General features: G+C 44.9%; 1 protein-coding gene across 1 annotated transcript in view; it reads right to left on the bottom strand.

The window, feature by feature from the left end:
• Nucleotides 1-17,011, bottom strand: part of RAB15 (RAB15, member RAS oncogene family) — a 62,302-nt gene that overhangs the window by 26,762 nt on the left and 18,529 nt on the right. The window contains exons 4-5 of the mRNA XM_088471299.1: nt 8,699-8,776; nt 5,134-5,223 (exon numbers count right to left, since the gene is read on the bottom strand). Coding sequence (XP_088327425.1) covers nt 5,134-5,223; nt 8,699-8,776 — 168 coding nt within the window. The remainder of the gene's footprint in view (nt 1-5,133; nt 5,224-8,698; nt 8,777-17,011) is intronic.

A 17,011-nucleotide genomic window follows, 5' to 3' on the forward strand; every position in this document is an offset into this window, starting at 1 on the left:
GATTTTAGTATGGCAATCTTGTCCTCTGGTAGAAGAATCCTCTGTCCCAGAGAGTCCAGCAGCAGCCCTAAGTGCACCATCTGCTGAGTTGGAGAAAGAGAAGACTTTTTCCAATTGATTATCCAGCTGTGCTCTTGTAGGCAGACAATGGTCATCTGGAGATGACATTAACATCTCCTGAGATTGTGCTAATATCAGGAGGTATCCTGACTCCTTATCGTCATGACGGCCATTATCTTGGTAAATACCCAAGGGGCCACGGCAACATTACCAATTTCAGGCTCTACCTTTTCGGCCTGAAGGTTAGAGCCTGAAATTGGTAATGTTGCTGATCTGCCAACATTCTCAGAAATCCTTGGTGAGATCGTGCAATAGGAACATGCAGATGAGCATCCTGTATGTCCAGGGAGACCATGAAATCTCTAGGCTCCATTTCCAGCATAATTGACCGTAGGGTTTCTATATGGAATTTGGGCACATGGATGAATCTGTTGAGAGACTTCAGATTCAGGATAAGGCGATGTTACCCATTTGGTTTCTGGATCAAAAATAAATTTGAACAACCACCCCTTCCCTGTTGCGCCACGGGAATGGGGATTATGACTCCCGACCTCAGGAGGGCCCCAATAGCCTCCCGGAAGGCCAAAGATCTGACCGAGTCTACCGGAAGGGTTGTACTAACAAACCTCTGAGGAGGATGCCTCAGGAACGTGATGGTGTAACCATGAGACCACCTCTCGAACTCAGGCATCCATAGTAGTCAATTCCAAGCATGAGAAACCTGTAGAAGTCGGTCTCCCACCCTGAGAGCCCCCCAGGGGTAGGCCCACCCCATCAGACAGTGGGCTTACTGTCCGGCTTGGAAACAGGACGTCTGGTTGACCAGGATTTCCTGGACTGCAGTTTCCTGTGGGAATTATCCCGTCTAGAGGAAGACTGTCCCTTTGCCCTACCCTGTGGGTGAAAGGACAGAGCTGATGACTGCCTATACTTAGGGGTAGTTGTAGATGGCAACCCTGCAGATTTAGATGTCGCCAGAGAAGACGACCTGTCTTCTCTGGCGACATCCAGCTCTGGTCCAAACAGTACCTTCCCAACAAAAGGCAAAGATTCCAGGGCCTTCTTGGACCCTGTATCCGCTTTCCAGGCTTTTAGCCAAAGGGTTCTTCGAGCCGCAACCAAAGTTGCCGATACCCTAGAAGCCAAGATACATGCAATGACCACTTCCCCCATATACATAGCTGCTTCTTGCATCTGCCTGAAATGAGATAGCTGTTCTCTGGTAGCATTCGGCATGCTATCCTCCAGATCCTTCGTCCATTCTTCCATAGCTTTGGCTACCCAGGCTACAGCCATAGCTGGTCTGGTAATAGCTCCAGATAACAAAAACACTGATTTTAAATAGTTATCAAGTTTTCTATCTGTAACCTCTTTCAATGAGGATGCTGCAGGAATGGGTAATGTAGAGCTCTTCATCAATCTAGTTACATGAGCTTCTACTGATGGGGGAACTTCCCATTTGTTACACTCACCAGGTGCAAATGGGTATCGAGAGGTTAAATTCCTTGTAACAGGAAAAAGCTTATTTGGAGTACACCATGCTTCAGACATGAGATTCGTCAGTTGTTCAGACTGAGGAAAATAATCTTAAACCACCTTCTGACGCCTAAAGACTGGAGTCTTAGATTTCGGCAGAACCTCCTCTTCCTCTATACTGGAGGACAGTCCTAACCGCTCTCACCAGACCAGGGACATCCACAGAGGATTGATGGTCTTCTTCAACTGAGTAAGACCCCGAACTCTGAGTATCAGAGTGCGATGAGGAGGTTGAGTCAGAATCCTGAGGCAATGTCTGAAGAGAACCTTTCTTATGCCCCTGCTTTACTGCCACTGGTCTATTCGCCTGCACCACCTGCTGAGGGGCTATAGACGGCAGCATACTCTGACTAGAGTGAGCAGAAGAATCAAACCAACAGGGATCCATGGGGGACATATATATAGAAGGAAGCAAATGCTGTGGGTACACCATAGCAGGAGGCAATATCGTTGCAGGAGCACGCGACGCTGCGGCCCTGTCCACCAAATGCGACAAAACCTGAGACCAAGAGGCCACCCAGGGTGGTTCTTGTGCTAGTGCATGTGTAAAAGATAGAAAAGGTGGCTGTTTACAACAGACACTACACAACCCATCTTGCACAAAATCCTGTTCAGGCAGGCCTACAAAACAGGATTTACATGATTTCAGCACAGGAAGCTCATCATTCTCTCCTTTATACCTTATACCTGTTACACATTGCCATGTCTAAAGGTAGAGTATAAATGCAATGAAAAACCCCACACACTTTCAGAGGAATGAGGAGAAACACAGTGATAGATATATCCGACAGTTTTGAAAACAAAAAGGCAGTATATATACAGCAGCTAGCATCACAGTCACATACAATGCATAAATGTCATCAAATGCAAATGGACTCTGAATCAACTGACCAGCCCCCTTAGGGGTATTGGTAGGATATAGAGTGCTATATACCTGACCCAAGGGAGAGGTATACAGGGAGACAGACCTAACCCCTGACACCAACAGCTTTCAGCAGCGCACCCAAGGTGGACTGTGAGCGTCTCACACACGAGGTGGTCAGAAGTAGCAAACCAGATGCAGGAATCCGCAACCGGGGGTTACGTCTGGGTTGGGGGAGGAGCGGCCGAGGGAGTGCCTATCACCCCATAGTTGCGATTTTGACGACACGGGTACGCTGGCTTCACAGTTGTAGACGCTACCTAGTGCGCTCTAGTGCATCTATTACCCGTCCAGGGTGACAGACTATGTGGCCCCAGCCACCTTAAACTGGGTATACACTGACAGACAATTGGCCGATCAATTGATCGGCCAATGTATCTCCTGCCCATCGGTGGAGGTAGGAGGCGCAGTACATGCGTAGTATTCGGGGCCTAGTACCGCTACACTCAGAACAAAAAAAAAGGTATATAAAAAAAAAAGAAAGCCTGGTACTGCCTAGGCAGTCCCACTGTTTGAAACCGGTGCGTCTGGATACTTGCCGCGCACCAAACAAAAAAGCTGAATGCCTGTGGCTAGGGGCCGGGGTTTATAGGGAGGAGGACCTGTGCATGCTGGGAGCTTCAAAACTGTAAGCTGTTTGGTGCAATGGATCACTCCAACTACATACCGCCAAGGTAGATCCTGTGGACTCTATGGATCCTGAAGAAGAAAAAACGGATTTATTTTTATCACCTACTTTGTGCTCAAAGGGTAGAATGATTTCTTTTCTACTCCTGTCAGCTACAAAATGCACAGCAGTGACGTTACTGCACATTCTGTTCCCTGAGGTAGAGGAGGAAATTGTTGCCATGGGAATAGATTCACTAATATAACGATTTCAAAGACACTCTTGGAGCATCACCACCAGACAGTACCTTTAAGCTTTTTAATAATGGAATTATTAATGCTATAGTTATATTCTGTCAAATTTTATTTTTCTTTTGTTTGTTTTTTTAGACTACAGGCATAATTACAAGTAGTTTGAATTTACACAATGTTTACTAATGAAGCAAGAACAAATGATACCACCAATATTAAAATAGTGAGTATACAATACAAAATTAACCCTACAAATGCATACATGGTTGTTTTCAGCTATGTGTAATAAGTGCAATGCTCCGTTTGCATGCAATGCTGTAGTGGTTAGCACTGCTGCCTCCTAGGTCTGGGGTCATGGGTTTGATTCCAACCAGGGCTCTATCTGTATGGAGCTTCTACAGTCCAAAAACATATTGATGGGTTAATTGGCTTATAACAAAAATAGATCTTGTGTATACAAATGTGTGTTAGGACATTTAGGGGGAGATGTTTAAAATCTTGGAGAGAGATAAAGGTACCAACCAATCAGCTTCTAACTGCCATTTTTCAAACACAGCCTGAAAAATGACAGTTAGAAGCTGATTGGTACTGTACTTTATCTCTCTCGGTTTGAAAAATGACAGAAGCTGATTGGTTGCTATGGACAACTCCTTCACATTATCTCTCTATGGGGGGAGGGGGATTCAATTCAGTGCGATGTTGAATAGCCGCGGAAGGGACCTCCCGAAGCTATTCAATACACTGCGCTGTTTGGACGAGCAAAAGATTTCTTCTCGCACTCCCCTGGGGATGCGAGGAGAAATCCGACAAAAGTGCAGGGCGCGCAGCTGTTTTACTGCTTAGCGCAGCACTAATAGTCGCGCGCCCAGCACATTAGTCAGAGAATGCCGGTTCTCATGTCTTAACACCCTTGTTAAGTCGCGAGAACCGGCATTCTCCGACATAACAGGGCACAGAATTGAATAGCTCCTGGAACTCCCTCCCGGCGCTATTCAATTTGCATTGAATTGAATTCCCCCCTATGACTCTTTTCCTGTTCCCCTTTACTGACAAGCCTAGACAAAGATGAACCATACTTGCTTACTTTAGAGATTTGCTCTCCGGGAGAATTAGGCCCGCCCCTAGCTGCAAATATGAATGGAGGCAAGGCCAAATGACGCGATTATTATAGAATAGTGTCATTAAGTCCCACTCCCTCCTCACGGACCCAGGACTCCTGGCATTATTCTAAAACATTTTGCCCACTTTTACTAGGAAGTGGGCAGGATGCTGGAGAGGTGCCTACCTGAAAAATCATGAGCCTCCTGCTGTTTCCAAGACGAACAGTTTCCAGCTGACTAGTTGAATACAGTGATAGTCTGAGCATGATCCTGGTCTTACAGGGGACACAGGGTGTGATGCATCTCGCCAGTCTTCGCATGCATGCTGGCATTAATTACTCCGGTATGCATGAAGCAAAATGCCAAGGACACCTCTCTTGGTAAGAACTGTCCTTTGCAGAGTGAGGGACTTCTGTGTCTGACCCTGAAGTCCCTCTCGCATCCTTCTGCGCATAAGGATGCGCGCCCCACTGGGGGATGCTGGGAGGGATCTGATTGGATCCCTTTCACAGCCCTTTGCAATTAGAAGCCATAGGCTTCTATAGGGTAACGCCATATGAAGATGGTGAAATATCCATTAAAGAGCTGAAACATACGAATAGTAGTATTCCTTTGTGCTAATCCCACGGGCTGAATCAGTTTATATGCAGGACATACCTTCATCCCCTGGTTTTTTCCAACCTGTCTTTTCTGTTCTTCGTCAGCTTTGTTTCCAATCAAAATCTTCTGGACTCCATCAGGTGCATACTGCAATTACAAACACATGATCATCATGTCCGTTACTTGCAGGTCAAACAATTAAAACAAACAATTTATTCTGACAGAGGAGGAATGGGACAACATATTTCAAAAGGTTTATAAAATATATAGTATCAATCACTCAAGAATGTTGATGAAAACTGTACATAGATTATATCTCATGCCTGATAAACTTCATAAAACCTGTTTTACGGTTTCTGAATTCTGCTGGAGGGACTGTTGCAAGGTTGGGTTACTTATAGATATACTCTGAGGTGGCAAAGATACAAAATCTCTGGAGCGATGACTTTGATATAATAAATCAGGTCGATAAGGCAAGGCTTCCCCCTCTCCCTGATACAATTCTCCTTCATCACTGTCCCCCCGCAGCTACAGTCATATCAGGCCATATGGTCAATGTAAATGGCTTACCACAATAGAGAATTGAAAAAGTCTACTTCCCCCACCGCTCCCTACAATCCAAAGAACTTACGATATGGAAACTATCGGACTCGTATATATTGAACATCTGTATCTTCCCCTCTGACTGGACAGTTGCTATGTTTACTATTCTGAATATACCACCCTGCCAGATGACAGAGCAGAGAGGAGGGGTCCAAGGTGAGAGAGAGCAGCGAGTGGACATGGTGCCAGGGCAGAGGAGAGGGAGAGAGGCAAGGGTCCAGGGCTCAGAGTAGAGGGGACAAGGTAACAGAGAGGAGGGGTCCCAAAGGGGAGAGAGGGGGAGGGAGACAGGAAGTCATTGGGAGAGAGGAAATAAAACGTAAACAGTAGCTAGCAAATACAAGTTTTACATTTGTTTTGCAATAAAAAAAAAAACTAAAAAAATTTAAAGAGTTTTATTTAAACATTTTTCTTGTTTATTTTGCCCTACAAGTGTCTACAGTTGGGCAGTGTTAAGCAGGGTACACATTAGACCAGGCATGTCAAAAGAAAAAAAAAAAAAAAAAAAAAAAGAATCTTATATGCAATTTTGAAAGGTTTATTATTAATAAAACCCAATGCAGTGCCCCTTATGATATTCTACCCTGCATTGCAGCCCCTTTTGCAATGCCCCCTGAATTTGTGCCAATAATGCAGAGTCCCCAGTAATGCCCCTTTATGCAGAGCCCCCAGTAATGCCCCTTTATGCAGAGCCCCCAGTAATGCCCCTTTATGGAGAGCCCCCAGTAATGCCCCTTTATGCAGAGCCCCCAGTAATGCCCCTTTATGCCGAGCCCCCAGTAATGCCCCTTTATGCAGAGCCCCCAGTAATGCCCCTTTATGCAGAGCCCCCAGTAATGCCCCTTTATGCAGAGCCCCCAGTAATGCCCCTTTATGCAGAGCCCCCAGTAATGCCCCTTATGCAGAGCCCCCAGTAATGCCCCTTATGCAGAGCCCCCAGTAATGCCCCTTATGCAGAGCCCCCAGTAATGCCCCTTATGCAGAGCCCCCAGTAATGCCCCTTATGCAGAGCCCCCAGTAATGCCCCTTATGCAGAGCTCCCAGTAATGCCCTTAGTAGTGCTCCCAGTTATGCCCCTTATTTTGTGCCCCATCCCAGTATAGAACACGCCCCACTCACGTGTCTGTCTGTGCAGTACTTACCTTTCTTCATGATGGCCGCTGGGCACTGCTCCAGTCCTTGCCTTCCCGTGCAGATGCCGCGGGCTCCGCTTGTCGCGGGTGACGTCACCCGTGCGCTGCATTACTGGGAACGCTGGCCTCTGATCGCTTCAGAGACCACTGTTGCCAGCCTGTACTGCCCGATCGGAGCTGTGCTCCGATCGTGGCAGGGGTGTGGGTCGCATATTATATATATGTGAGCTCACACTCTTGGGCCGCAGAAATTGTTTATTCGGGCCGCATGTTTGACATGCTTGCACTAGACGATATGTCGTCCAATCCAGTGGATCTGACGACATAGTCCACATCGTGTACCGTCTATGTCGCCGACGATACATGCTCCCGCACAACGTCAGCGGGGGCCATACTGCAAAGTGCAGCATGGCCCCCGCCACTCCCGACATCGGCAAGTGTTTATGCACTTGCCGCTGCTGGGACCCCCGCCGGGTCCAGTCGCGAACGAGATTGTGCTGGGTACACATCGTTTAGTGTGTGCCCAGCTTAATATTTAGCTTACCCGTATAAGATATTACCTCCATGATCTATCAAATTTGAACATCCCCATAAAATTGACTGGAACATTCCTCCCCCATGTGGAACTCTATGGACATGGCCATCATTTTTCTACAAGAGCCTTCCACACCAGCTACTAACTTATCATGCTCCATTCACTCACCCTAGACAAGGCGACCAAAAATAGAGATTTAAAAATAATAATAATAATAATAATAATAATACAAAAATATCCAATTTGGCATTAACAGACCAGCCTGGGGGGAGATGTACTAAGCCTTGGAGAGTGATAAAGTGCCAACCAATCAGCGCCTGTCAGTTTACTGGCTGTGTGTGAAAAATCACAGTTAGGAGCTGATTGGCTGGGACTTTATCGCTCTCCACGGCTTAGTGTATCTCCCCCCCAGGGGCTCTATGTACTAAGCCTTGAAAAGAGAAAGTGGATGGAGATAGAGTACCAACCAATCAGCTACTAAAACCACAAACACACTTGCCGATATTTGTAACTATTGAACGATATCGTTATCATTCAATCGTCCACTCTATCGGCCAGTGTGTATGAGAAAAACGACCGTTGATGCACATTTACGATATCCCCAGTCGGCTGTACATGCAGTCCAATCTGGGAATATCGTGAGTGATGCCATGCTGCTGAATGCAGCATGGCCCCGCTCCCCGCTCTACCCCCCCCCCCCCACACCGCCGTCTGTCGCTGGTCACCATGTGTGTATACACTCGCTGATGCCGGCACCCCCGCCGATGGCGATATCGCCGCATACACACATCGTGTAGTGTGTATGCGGCTTAACTAATTTTTCGGGGATGCCGCAAATCACTTTAATCAGCATAAGCTGCTTGTGCGTCCTATTCACATCGCTTTGCGAATAACACACATTTTAAGGGAAAAGCTTGCACGAAAAGACGCTGCTGGGTCCCGCCACGGCACGACTAGAAGGGCTGTTTAATGCGCATGGAGGCTAGATGTATGAGGACACATCTGTACTGTATGTACTGCAACTTTTACTATAAACACTAGCTTACATTTCTGGCTTTCTCATGTGTTTTTCAGACACACCGATATAAACCAGCAGAGTTGCTTATTTGTGTTAGAACTAGCAGTGGAATATGATACTGCTTTGCCCTGGATATAAAAGTGTCCGATATTCAATGCGGTGTTTCATATCCAGGGCAAAACAAAAAGCTTGAAAAGATAGAGGAAATAATAACAAACAATTTACTAAGCAACAGTTACAGAAGGTCATGTAACATTCAGTCCTTTAAACGCTTGAAACAAGTCCACTGCAATAAATACATTGATTCCAGTATGTAATAGATAATATAAATACCTCATCTACATCGCTAGCCCATTTCATTATATGCTGGTAGGAGCGCTCACTTGTGATGTCATACACTAGAAATATTCCCTTAAAAAAAAATATAGAAAAGATAAATTTTTATGACAATGCAGGATTATGACGACAACATATTTATCTAGATCTAACCTGAAAACACTGAAGATTGGTTGAGAAGAACAAACCCAAATATTTAATATTTATTAATATCAGGGAAATCACATTTATTTCTAATGGAATATACAGTGAAAGTGCAATTACATGTAACTATGATGGAATTCCCCATAGCTATAGTTATTCAACTATGAGAAGGGGGTTCTCTAATTCAAGATTCATAGTAAAAAACATTCCAGTTCTGGTCATATTGGCCTATGGTTCGAATATACAAATTAGAAATAAATCAGTACAGGAAGACGAGCATTTAATTTACTGACAAATTGAAACCAGCCAGCCAGTCACAGGGGGGTTAGATCGAAGCCCACAAAGGCACAGCTCCAGGTGAAAGCGGTGAGTACCGTAGTAAGCAAAGCTTACCGATGTTTGCTAAATACTGAACGGGTGTCATTACTCCTATTAATGTCAAAAACAATTGCTCAACGGGTTAGGACTCATTTTTAAATGGAGGCCTCGCTAAATCTGAAGTGATCTTGAAACCTCTTTAAAAAAAAAGAAGGTATGCTTGTTTGGGTAGGGCCATAATTGCAAGATGTAAATGTGAGACATGACTCACATCACAGGGCAGTAGGGAAAAAGTGGTGCCCGATTCAACATTTACCAGTCTGCGCCAAGGTTGTAAAGTCAAGTATACTTACCCTACCTCCCTCTGCCCCTAACCCTCCCTTCTTGTAGCCTAACCCTCCCCGTTAGGTTTAGGCACTAAGTCTTCCCCCTTCGTGCTAGGCACTAAGTCTCCCCCCTTCGTGCCTAACCCTTCTCCCTTAGTGCCTAACCCTAACCACCCCTAGGGGTGCCTAACCCTAACCACCCCTAGGGGTGCCTAACCCTAACCACCACTCCCCAAAACCCAACGCCGCTACGGTACCTAACCTAAACCCTTCCTCCGCAGCTAACAGGACCCGGACTTACCTGGTTCATGCTGGCGTCTCTATGTGTTCCGGCATCGAGATTAAGATAGGCGTCGGTATTGCAACGCCCATCTTAAGTCCCATGTCGGACATCCAGCGTTAGGATTCAGACTGGCGGCATGCCATCCGCGATCTGCTAACTACATCCCCAATCAAGCATCGCATTTTGAATGTGATACATCCCGCCACTTACCGCATGCATACCGGCATTTATTAACACTGTATGCATTAGGGGCCTGATTCATTATGATCGTGGCTGCGATTAGGCACGCAGCCTCACTGCGAAGGTATGCTAATCTCTGCGATCGCAATGCAGTCTGAGCAAAACATAGCAAATAGGAAAAAAAAAAGAGCACAACCTGCGCAATGAAATGTGCTTGCAGCAGCTGCAAATCCAAGTGAAAGTGGTAATTAAAATGAATACAAGGGATGAGCGCGGCTAATGTGTGTGTAAGTCAACCAAAAATTTAAATGTTTAAGCTCCTTTATGATAAAGTCCGGGGATTATAGTTACACACTTGAGATACAGCACCTATACTGACCCTAATAACTTTCCCTCTCTTACCTCCAGGGTCCTGGAGCAGCAGGGTGTTCGTTCGGTCTCCAGACCGGAGTGTTGATCTTGCAGTGGGTCTTTGGACCTCATTCAGAGGCGGTCGTTAGATGCAAGCGGTCGCACAGAATCAGGGCGGCCGCTTGCATCCTGAACGGCCGCCTCCTTGTCGATCGTTAGCACCCACAGCTTAACGACCGACCAGGTTGATGGGTAGGGTCTGGGCACTCGTAAGCCCCAGGGAGCTTTCTGCTCTGATGGAGCAGGAAGCTCCCCACTGACATCAATGATGAGGTCAGTGCGGCCGTCCACAAAACAGCAAGCGTTCGGAAAGGAACGTCTCAGTTTTGGAAACCACCCCCCCGCGGCCCGCCTACCAAACGGGGCAGCTGTCGATCAACATCGACAGCCGCCCCTTTGGTAACGAGCTGAGTCGGGTACGAGCGCATCGGCACTTGCGACCGACTCTGAATGAGGTCCTTTATGTTGTGATCGCGGTGCTGTCTGTACATCGGGGAGCCGCTTGTCAGGTGCAGTGCTCCTCCGTGATTTCGGCAGCTGTGTCAGTGCCGTGCCTGCTCCGATAGTGTTTAAAGGTTTTTTTTTAATATTGCGGTCCTTCTCTCCGTATGTGTATTTCTCCCAACTAAAACGGCCAACGCGTTTCGTACATTCATGTACTTTTTCAAGGATAATCTTTGTTGGAAATCAGTGTCCCTTTTATTTCATGGCTCCTTTATTAAGCATTGTTTAAAAACATGGTAGTTTTACTGGGAATCACATGGTGGTTGACTTAATGTTTGTGTATCAAATAAATTGATACTATATGTGTTTCTGATACAAATTTGGACATTCTTTTAAAAAATTATTTTGAAATTATTAGTAAGAGAATCCCTTTGGAGGTGGTTTAAAAGCGCGTTAAAACACTTATAGGGGTATTCAATATGGAGCGAAAACTCAATTTTTGTGATGTTTTCGCTCCAATGACGTCATTTTCGGAGGTTTTGGTTTTACACCGTATTCAACTTCAAAGACTTTTCGTAGGTTCGAAAAGTCTTTGAAAAAAAACGGGGATAACTTTTCACCACTGAATAGGTGGCGAAAAAAAGTGCAGAATTGGGGTTTAGGGGGTGCAGGCTTAAAAAAATACAAAATTAGCCTGCACCCCTGGGAATGACATTTTAAAAATAACTGTGAAAAAAAGTTTAAAAAAAAAATAGGGACACCCCAAAAAATTTAAAAATTGGGGTGAAAAAAAAAAAAATTGGGGAAAAAGTGTTTAAAAATAGGGAAATAGGTTCAGGGCTATTCTGCAAGCATGCGGCAGGTGTTATCTAGAATAGGCCATTAGCGGCAGGTGCATAGTTGCAGAATTTTTTTAAACTTACTTTAGGGACATAAAAATATGCTAGTACCCATTTTCATGTACCCCAAATTTGATGGGACCACTTAAAACAATGAAAAAAAAACCTAAGTGCTCTTCTGCAACACTTCTTCAATGTTGGGAAAAAACACCTGCTGCAGCTATTTAAATACCCGACTTTCATTTGCAGGCTAAAATGGGGGATCACTATGGGTACCCCCATGTTTTTACAACTTTAGGGGTGTCCTACAATTTATTCCAGGAAAATTTTGTTTTGTTACGCAGATCCCACTTCGCAGCTTCCCATTTTCGTAGGTTCTATATTGAATACGGGGATAAAGCGGGCGCGCGCCCGATACTTTATCCCAGGAAAATCTCCGATGTGGACCTCTTCGTTTGCCCTATGTATTGGAATCCGCAAGGGCATTCTAGCAGATATATTTTGCCCTTCTGTGTTGCTTGAGATGTGATCTTTGATAGTGAATTCCTTTTTCGTTTGGAAACACACAATAAAGATCCAAAGCACTTAAATTTTAGGCATACAAAAGATTCAAAAGAATTGGAGAGGAGGGGACTTTGTGAAGGAGTTGATGAAAAACGAAAGCAGATGGATCTATCAAATGAGAACTTTAACCCCAGTACAGCAGGGAGGGTTTGTTCTCTGCGCCTGATTCAGAGTTGGGAATAGAGAGAGATCTCTCTCTCAACTGATCATCTTGGTGAAAACCATGCTGCACTGCAGGTGGGGCAGATTTAAAAAGTGCAGAGAGATTTAGATTTGGGAAGGAGGTGTCCAAAGTGACATCTAAAGTGCAGTGTAATAATAAAGCTGTGCAGTATTTGTGAGCTACATGCAAAAGCAGCCAGTATTTACACTACATGCAATTTTTTTTATGTATTTACACCCCTAGCATTGCAACATGGTTTGCCCAGGTACACAGTTAAGTACTATCTCTCTCTATTCCCAACTCTGAATCAGGCCCTCTGTTTGGAGAACAATAAAGCGCTGTTGAAAACAAGAGAGAAAAACAAAACATTGGAGAGATTTATCAAATCTTGGAAAGAGATGAAGCACTAACCCAGTGATTCCCAAACTTTTTTGAATCATGGCACCCTAGAGTAACAGCATTGTTTTCACAGCACCCCAAAGTTTAGGTTTGTTATTGAGAAATTTAGAAAAAAATGTAGTAAAAGTAGTAAATGAAGTAAATGGTGCTGACCTGTCATCCTTAGGTTCAGTTATGAGGTGATGGACAGGTTTGCGCTTCTGTTTGTCCAAATATTTACACTACATGGACCATAAATAATTTGATTTGGTGCTGGACCACCAACCTGAGGCACCCCTGCAAGTGTCCCAAGGCACCCCGGGGGGCCACGGCGCACAGTTTGGGAACCACTGCACTAACCAATCAGTTTCTGTAATTTTACAGATCGGGCTAGCAAAATGACAGTTAAGAAGCTGATTGTTTCCTATGAGCAACTTATTCACTTTATCTTGCCAAGATTTTATAATTATCCCCTATAGCTTTAAATGATATAGATATATTTTACCTCTCCCCATCCATTTTATCTGTAGAGGAAGTCATGGCCCTAATTGCAGTTATCCTGGACTCTTCCCTCTCTTTCAAACCACATATCCAGCACCTCTCATAGTCCTGTCATTTCCATCTTAAAAATATTTCCGAGATCAGACCCTTTCCCACGCAGGATGCCACTAAAACCCTCATACACTCACTGGTCATCTCCAGATTGGACTACTGTGACCTCCTCCTATCTGGCCTCCCCACTCCCATCTCTCTCATTTCCAGTTTGTCCTCAATGTTGCTGCTCAGCTCATCTTCCTCTACAAACGCTCTACATCTGCCTCCCCTCTCCTACAAGCCCTCCACTGGCTCACCTTCCCTTTCAGAATCCAATTTAAGGTTCTCACACTCACTTACAAGGCCCTCACCCATTCCTCTCCCATTTACATCTCTGACCTCATCTCCTTTCACTCTCGTGTCCGCCCTCTTCGTTCAACAAATGCATGCCACCTCTCCTGCCAACTGATTACTTCCTCCCACTCCTGCCTCCAAGATTTTGCCCGGGCTGCTCCCCACCTATGGAACTCTCTCCCTCTTCCCATTAGACTCTCCACCTCTCTTCAATCCTTTAAATGGGCTCTTAAGACCCACTACTTCATCAAAGCCTTCCAGCTCTCATCCTAACTTGCTGCTACATGCTCCTTCCTCCCTGCCTATCCCATCTGTGTCACACCTGTTTGTCTGCCCCTCCCCTGTAGAATGTAAGCTCATATGAGCAGGACCCTCTACCCTCTTGTGCTTCTACTTACTTTACTTTTATCTACTTCTTACTTTCCACTAGGGCACTTAACACTTGGTTGCTTATCTGGGTGTTATGGTCGCTAATGTAGCAATGTATATTAACCTTCTCCTCATCCTGTATTGTACTGTAAGTCACTGGTCAACCTATACGTCTATGTATTTTGTAAGGCTCTGCAGAACGCTTGTGGCACCATATAAATAATAATAAATTATATTCAAACAAACTAAGTAGGCTGATTTACATGATGATGATTAATAGGTCTTGCGTTGAGGGGACTGTCCTGACGGAGGAGTTGGGGCGGGGGGGGGAGGGAAACTTTCACTAGTAGTCCCACAGCAGCTGGAGTGCCACAGGCTGCCTACTCCTTTTGAAGCAGATGCTTCAAACTATATTTGTATCAAATTTGGAGGAAGGTGTATCAAAGATCACAATGATAAATGTACGATTTTTCCCAACTATCTTCAGATCATGACCATACCGCCAATAACAACATTTATCAAAAATGATTTGCCCGGAACAGCTCAATATCAAGTTGTCCCAGCAAAGTATTTACTGCTGGGTTTTGGAGCAGCCATAGTAATGTGCATGTGTAAGCAGCCACTAACGGAGAGAGATCCAAATGTTTGTGTTACGAATTGTTCCCATACAGTGGCTATAGCCATCAAAAGAATGCAGTAGCTACTGGGACTCAAGCTCTGGAAATCTTAGCTTTCGGCCAGATCACAGTCCACATAGAAACCTGTAGGGAATTATCTGCCAAATAAAAGCAGGGTGGCAGCAACAGATACCCTTTCCTTACATATGCAGAAACTTAGCTGATGTGGAAAACCTCTAACAGCAGCAGTTTTTCTGAAAAAGATCGAGCCATTCCCTGGTTAAAGTTACACTTTGAGCTGATTCAGAGATATAAGCTAATACCATTGCCGATGCGTTCCTGGCCGCAACGGCTGTGCAAAAATATGCAATTGACGCAGACGCCGAGGAATGTACTGAGAGGCCATCTTGCGGCTTTGCAAATCAGCATCTGGGTACAAAGACGTAGCATCGGTGGCAGATCCTTCGATAACCGGGGTTCCGAGTAAAACTATGGCTGCGCATAGCTGCCGTGTGTACCGAGACGCCGGAGACACTTTCACTGCGTACGGGATGGCAGGCGCAGACTGCGGCATGCCCCAATAACACTGCGCCTGTATTCTTTGCAGCCACTTCCTGTTACCTCACACAAACGCTCAGTCTGTCAATCACACCAAGTAAATAGTAGCTGCGAGCAACTATGATAATGTACATTGACTCATACGCAGTGACGCAGATCGCCAATTATCGTTCAACTGCGTAAACATCGGAATAGCGTACATCTCTAAATGAGAACCTTTGTGTCAAAATCAGATGTAGTACCAGTACTTGCCACTTGATGGACTCCTGACTTGCATTGTGAAAGTCGTCCATTCTAAAATCCTATTTCCTGTAAAATGCATAAAACAGACAGCATGTCCTGCCACAGGAATAACAAGCACCACTGCTATAGCCTGGGCTGGTTACTGCTTTTTAAGGGGATCTATGTTCAGTTACTGACACTTTAAATTGAGACTGTGGTTAAGGTCACCAAGTCTATTTATTTACTAATTTTTCATGTACTTTCATATAATCTCAATGGGAAATACAGTACTGTGACATCTGGTGTTGAAAAATGATAATTGAGAATCAATGCATTGGCCAGCCTCAGCAATGCAATGTGGTTCATTAAAGCGCCACGGGGCATTCAAGAAAATGTTAGTGTGATACTCCATTTGTAAATTTAATGTTCGACATATAGTTACATATACACACACAGATATACAAGTGACGCGTATCAAATTAATCAGCACAGTGACTGCTGGTGCATCCTAGTTGCATCGCTTTGCGACTGACGCATTTTCAGCAAAAACAGAGATGCAAAAAAGAGGCCCAGCTCCAGCAGTGTCTCATGGGACCTGGCACGCCAAGGGTTTTTAGTGCGACCGCAGCAAAGATGTATAAGGGCATATCTGTATGTATGCTCCAGGTCGTATAACAGGCTGCAGAGCCAGCTAAATGCGGGTGCCGCCCACTGCGCCCTGGGCAGAGGTATTGTTGGAACACCCCTACCTAAGGTCCTGATAACCAACCTCTTCACCTGTAGTTATGGACCTGGTCTTCGTTCTCTAGATCTCAGGTAGTACCAGTACCTTTCTTTTGAGAAGTTACCTGCGTGACCATGTGAAAACTTCCACTCTAGACCCAAACAGTAACATCACCACCACCATCGCCACCCCAATCTGTAAGTAAAAGTTGCAACACAAGCCCTAGCTTTTACATATTTTTATCTCTGTTACAGTCTGGAAAAATTCATGACTAATCTGTGACTGCTGCAGTAGAACTGCAACCTTTACTTGCTCCTGTGGCTTTCAATATAGGGGTAAATTTACTAAGCCTTGGATGGAGATAAAGTGAAGGAAGATAAAGTCCCGGCCAACCTGACTGGTTGCTATGGGCAACAATTCCACTTATAAAAATCTGCACTTCAGTAAATGTACCCCTAAATGTGCACTATAAGCAAAAGCAGGGCAGTGTTTTCCTGTCTGCAAAAAGTGTAAATAAAATTGTATGTGTACCCCTTGCATTGCAACATGGTTTGCCCTGATGCAAATTTGCAACCTTTATAGCTGGACACTCCTATTACTAAATGAGGAGGCATTAATTCTTACTCTATTACTAAAATCTCATATATAAATATTTGCACCAGAACATTAGCTCCCTGGATCCCAGAATGTGCTGATCCTAAAAGGTGCAGTAGGATGGACTTAGAAGGGTCGCTTCCCAGCATGTACATTTACCATCGGACCTGCAATACTGCAAATTTAGGAGACAACTAATTTTTCCTGGGGGAATTAGAAACACCAGGATGTGGGTATGTAAAGAACAGATAGGTGTATCTGCACATCATGAAAAGTTCAGCTTATGTT

The sequence above is a fragment of the Taudactylus pleione genome, unplaced genomic scaffold (genome assembly GCF_031769625.1).
Source record: "Taudactylus pleione unplaced genomic scaffold, aTauple2 ptg000113l, whole genome shotgun sequence".
Lineage (NCBI taxonomy): Eukaryota > Metazoa > Chordata > Amphibia > Anura > Myobatrachidae > Taudactylus > Taudactylus pleione.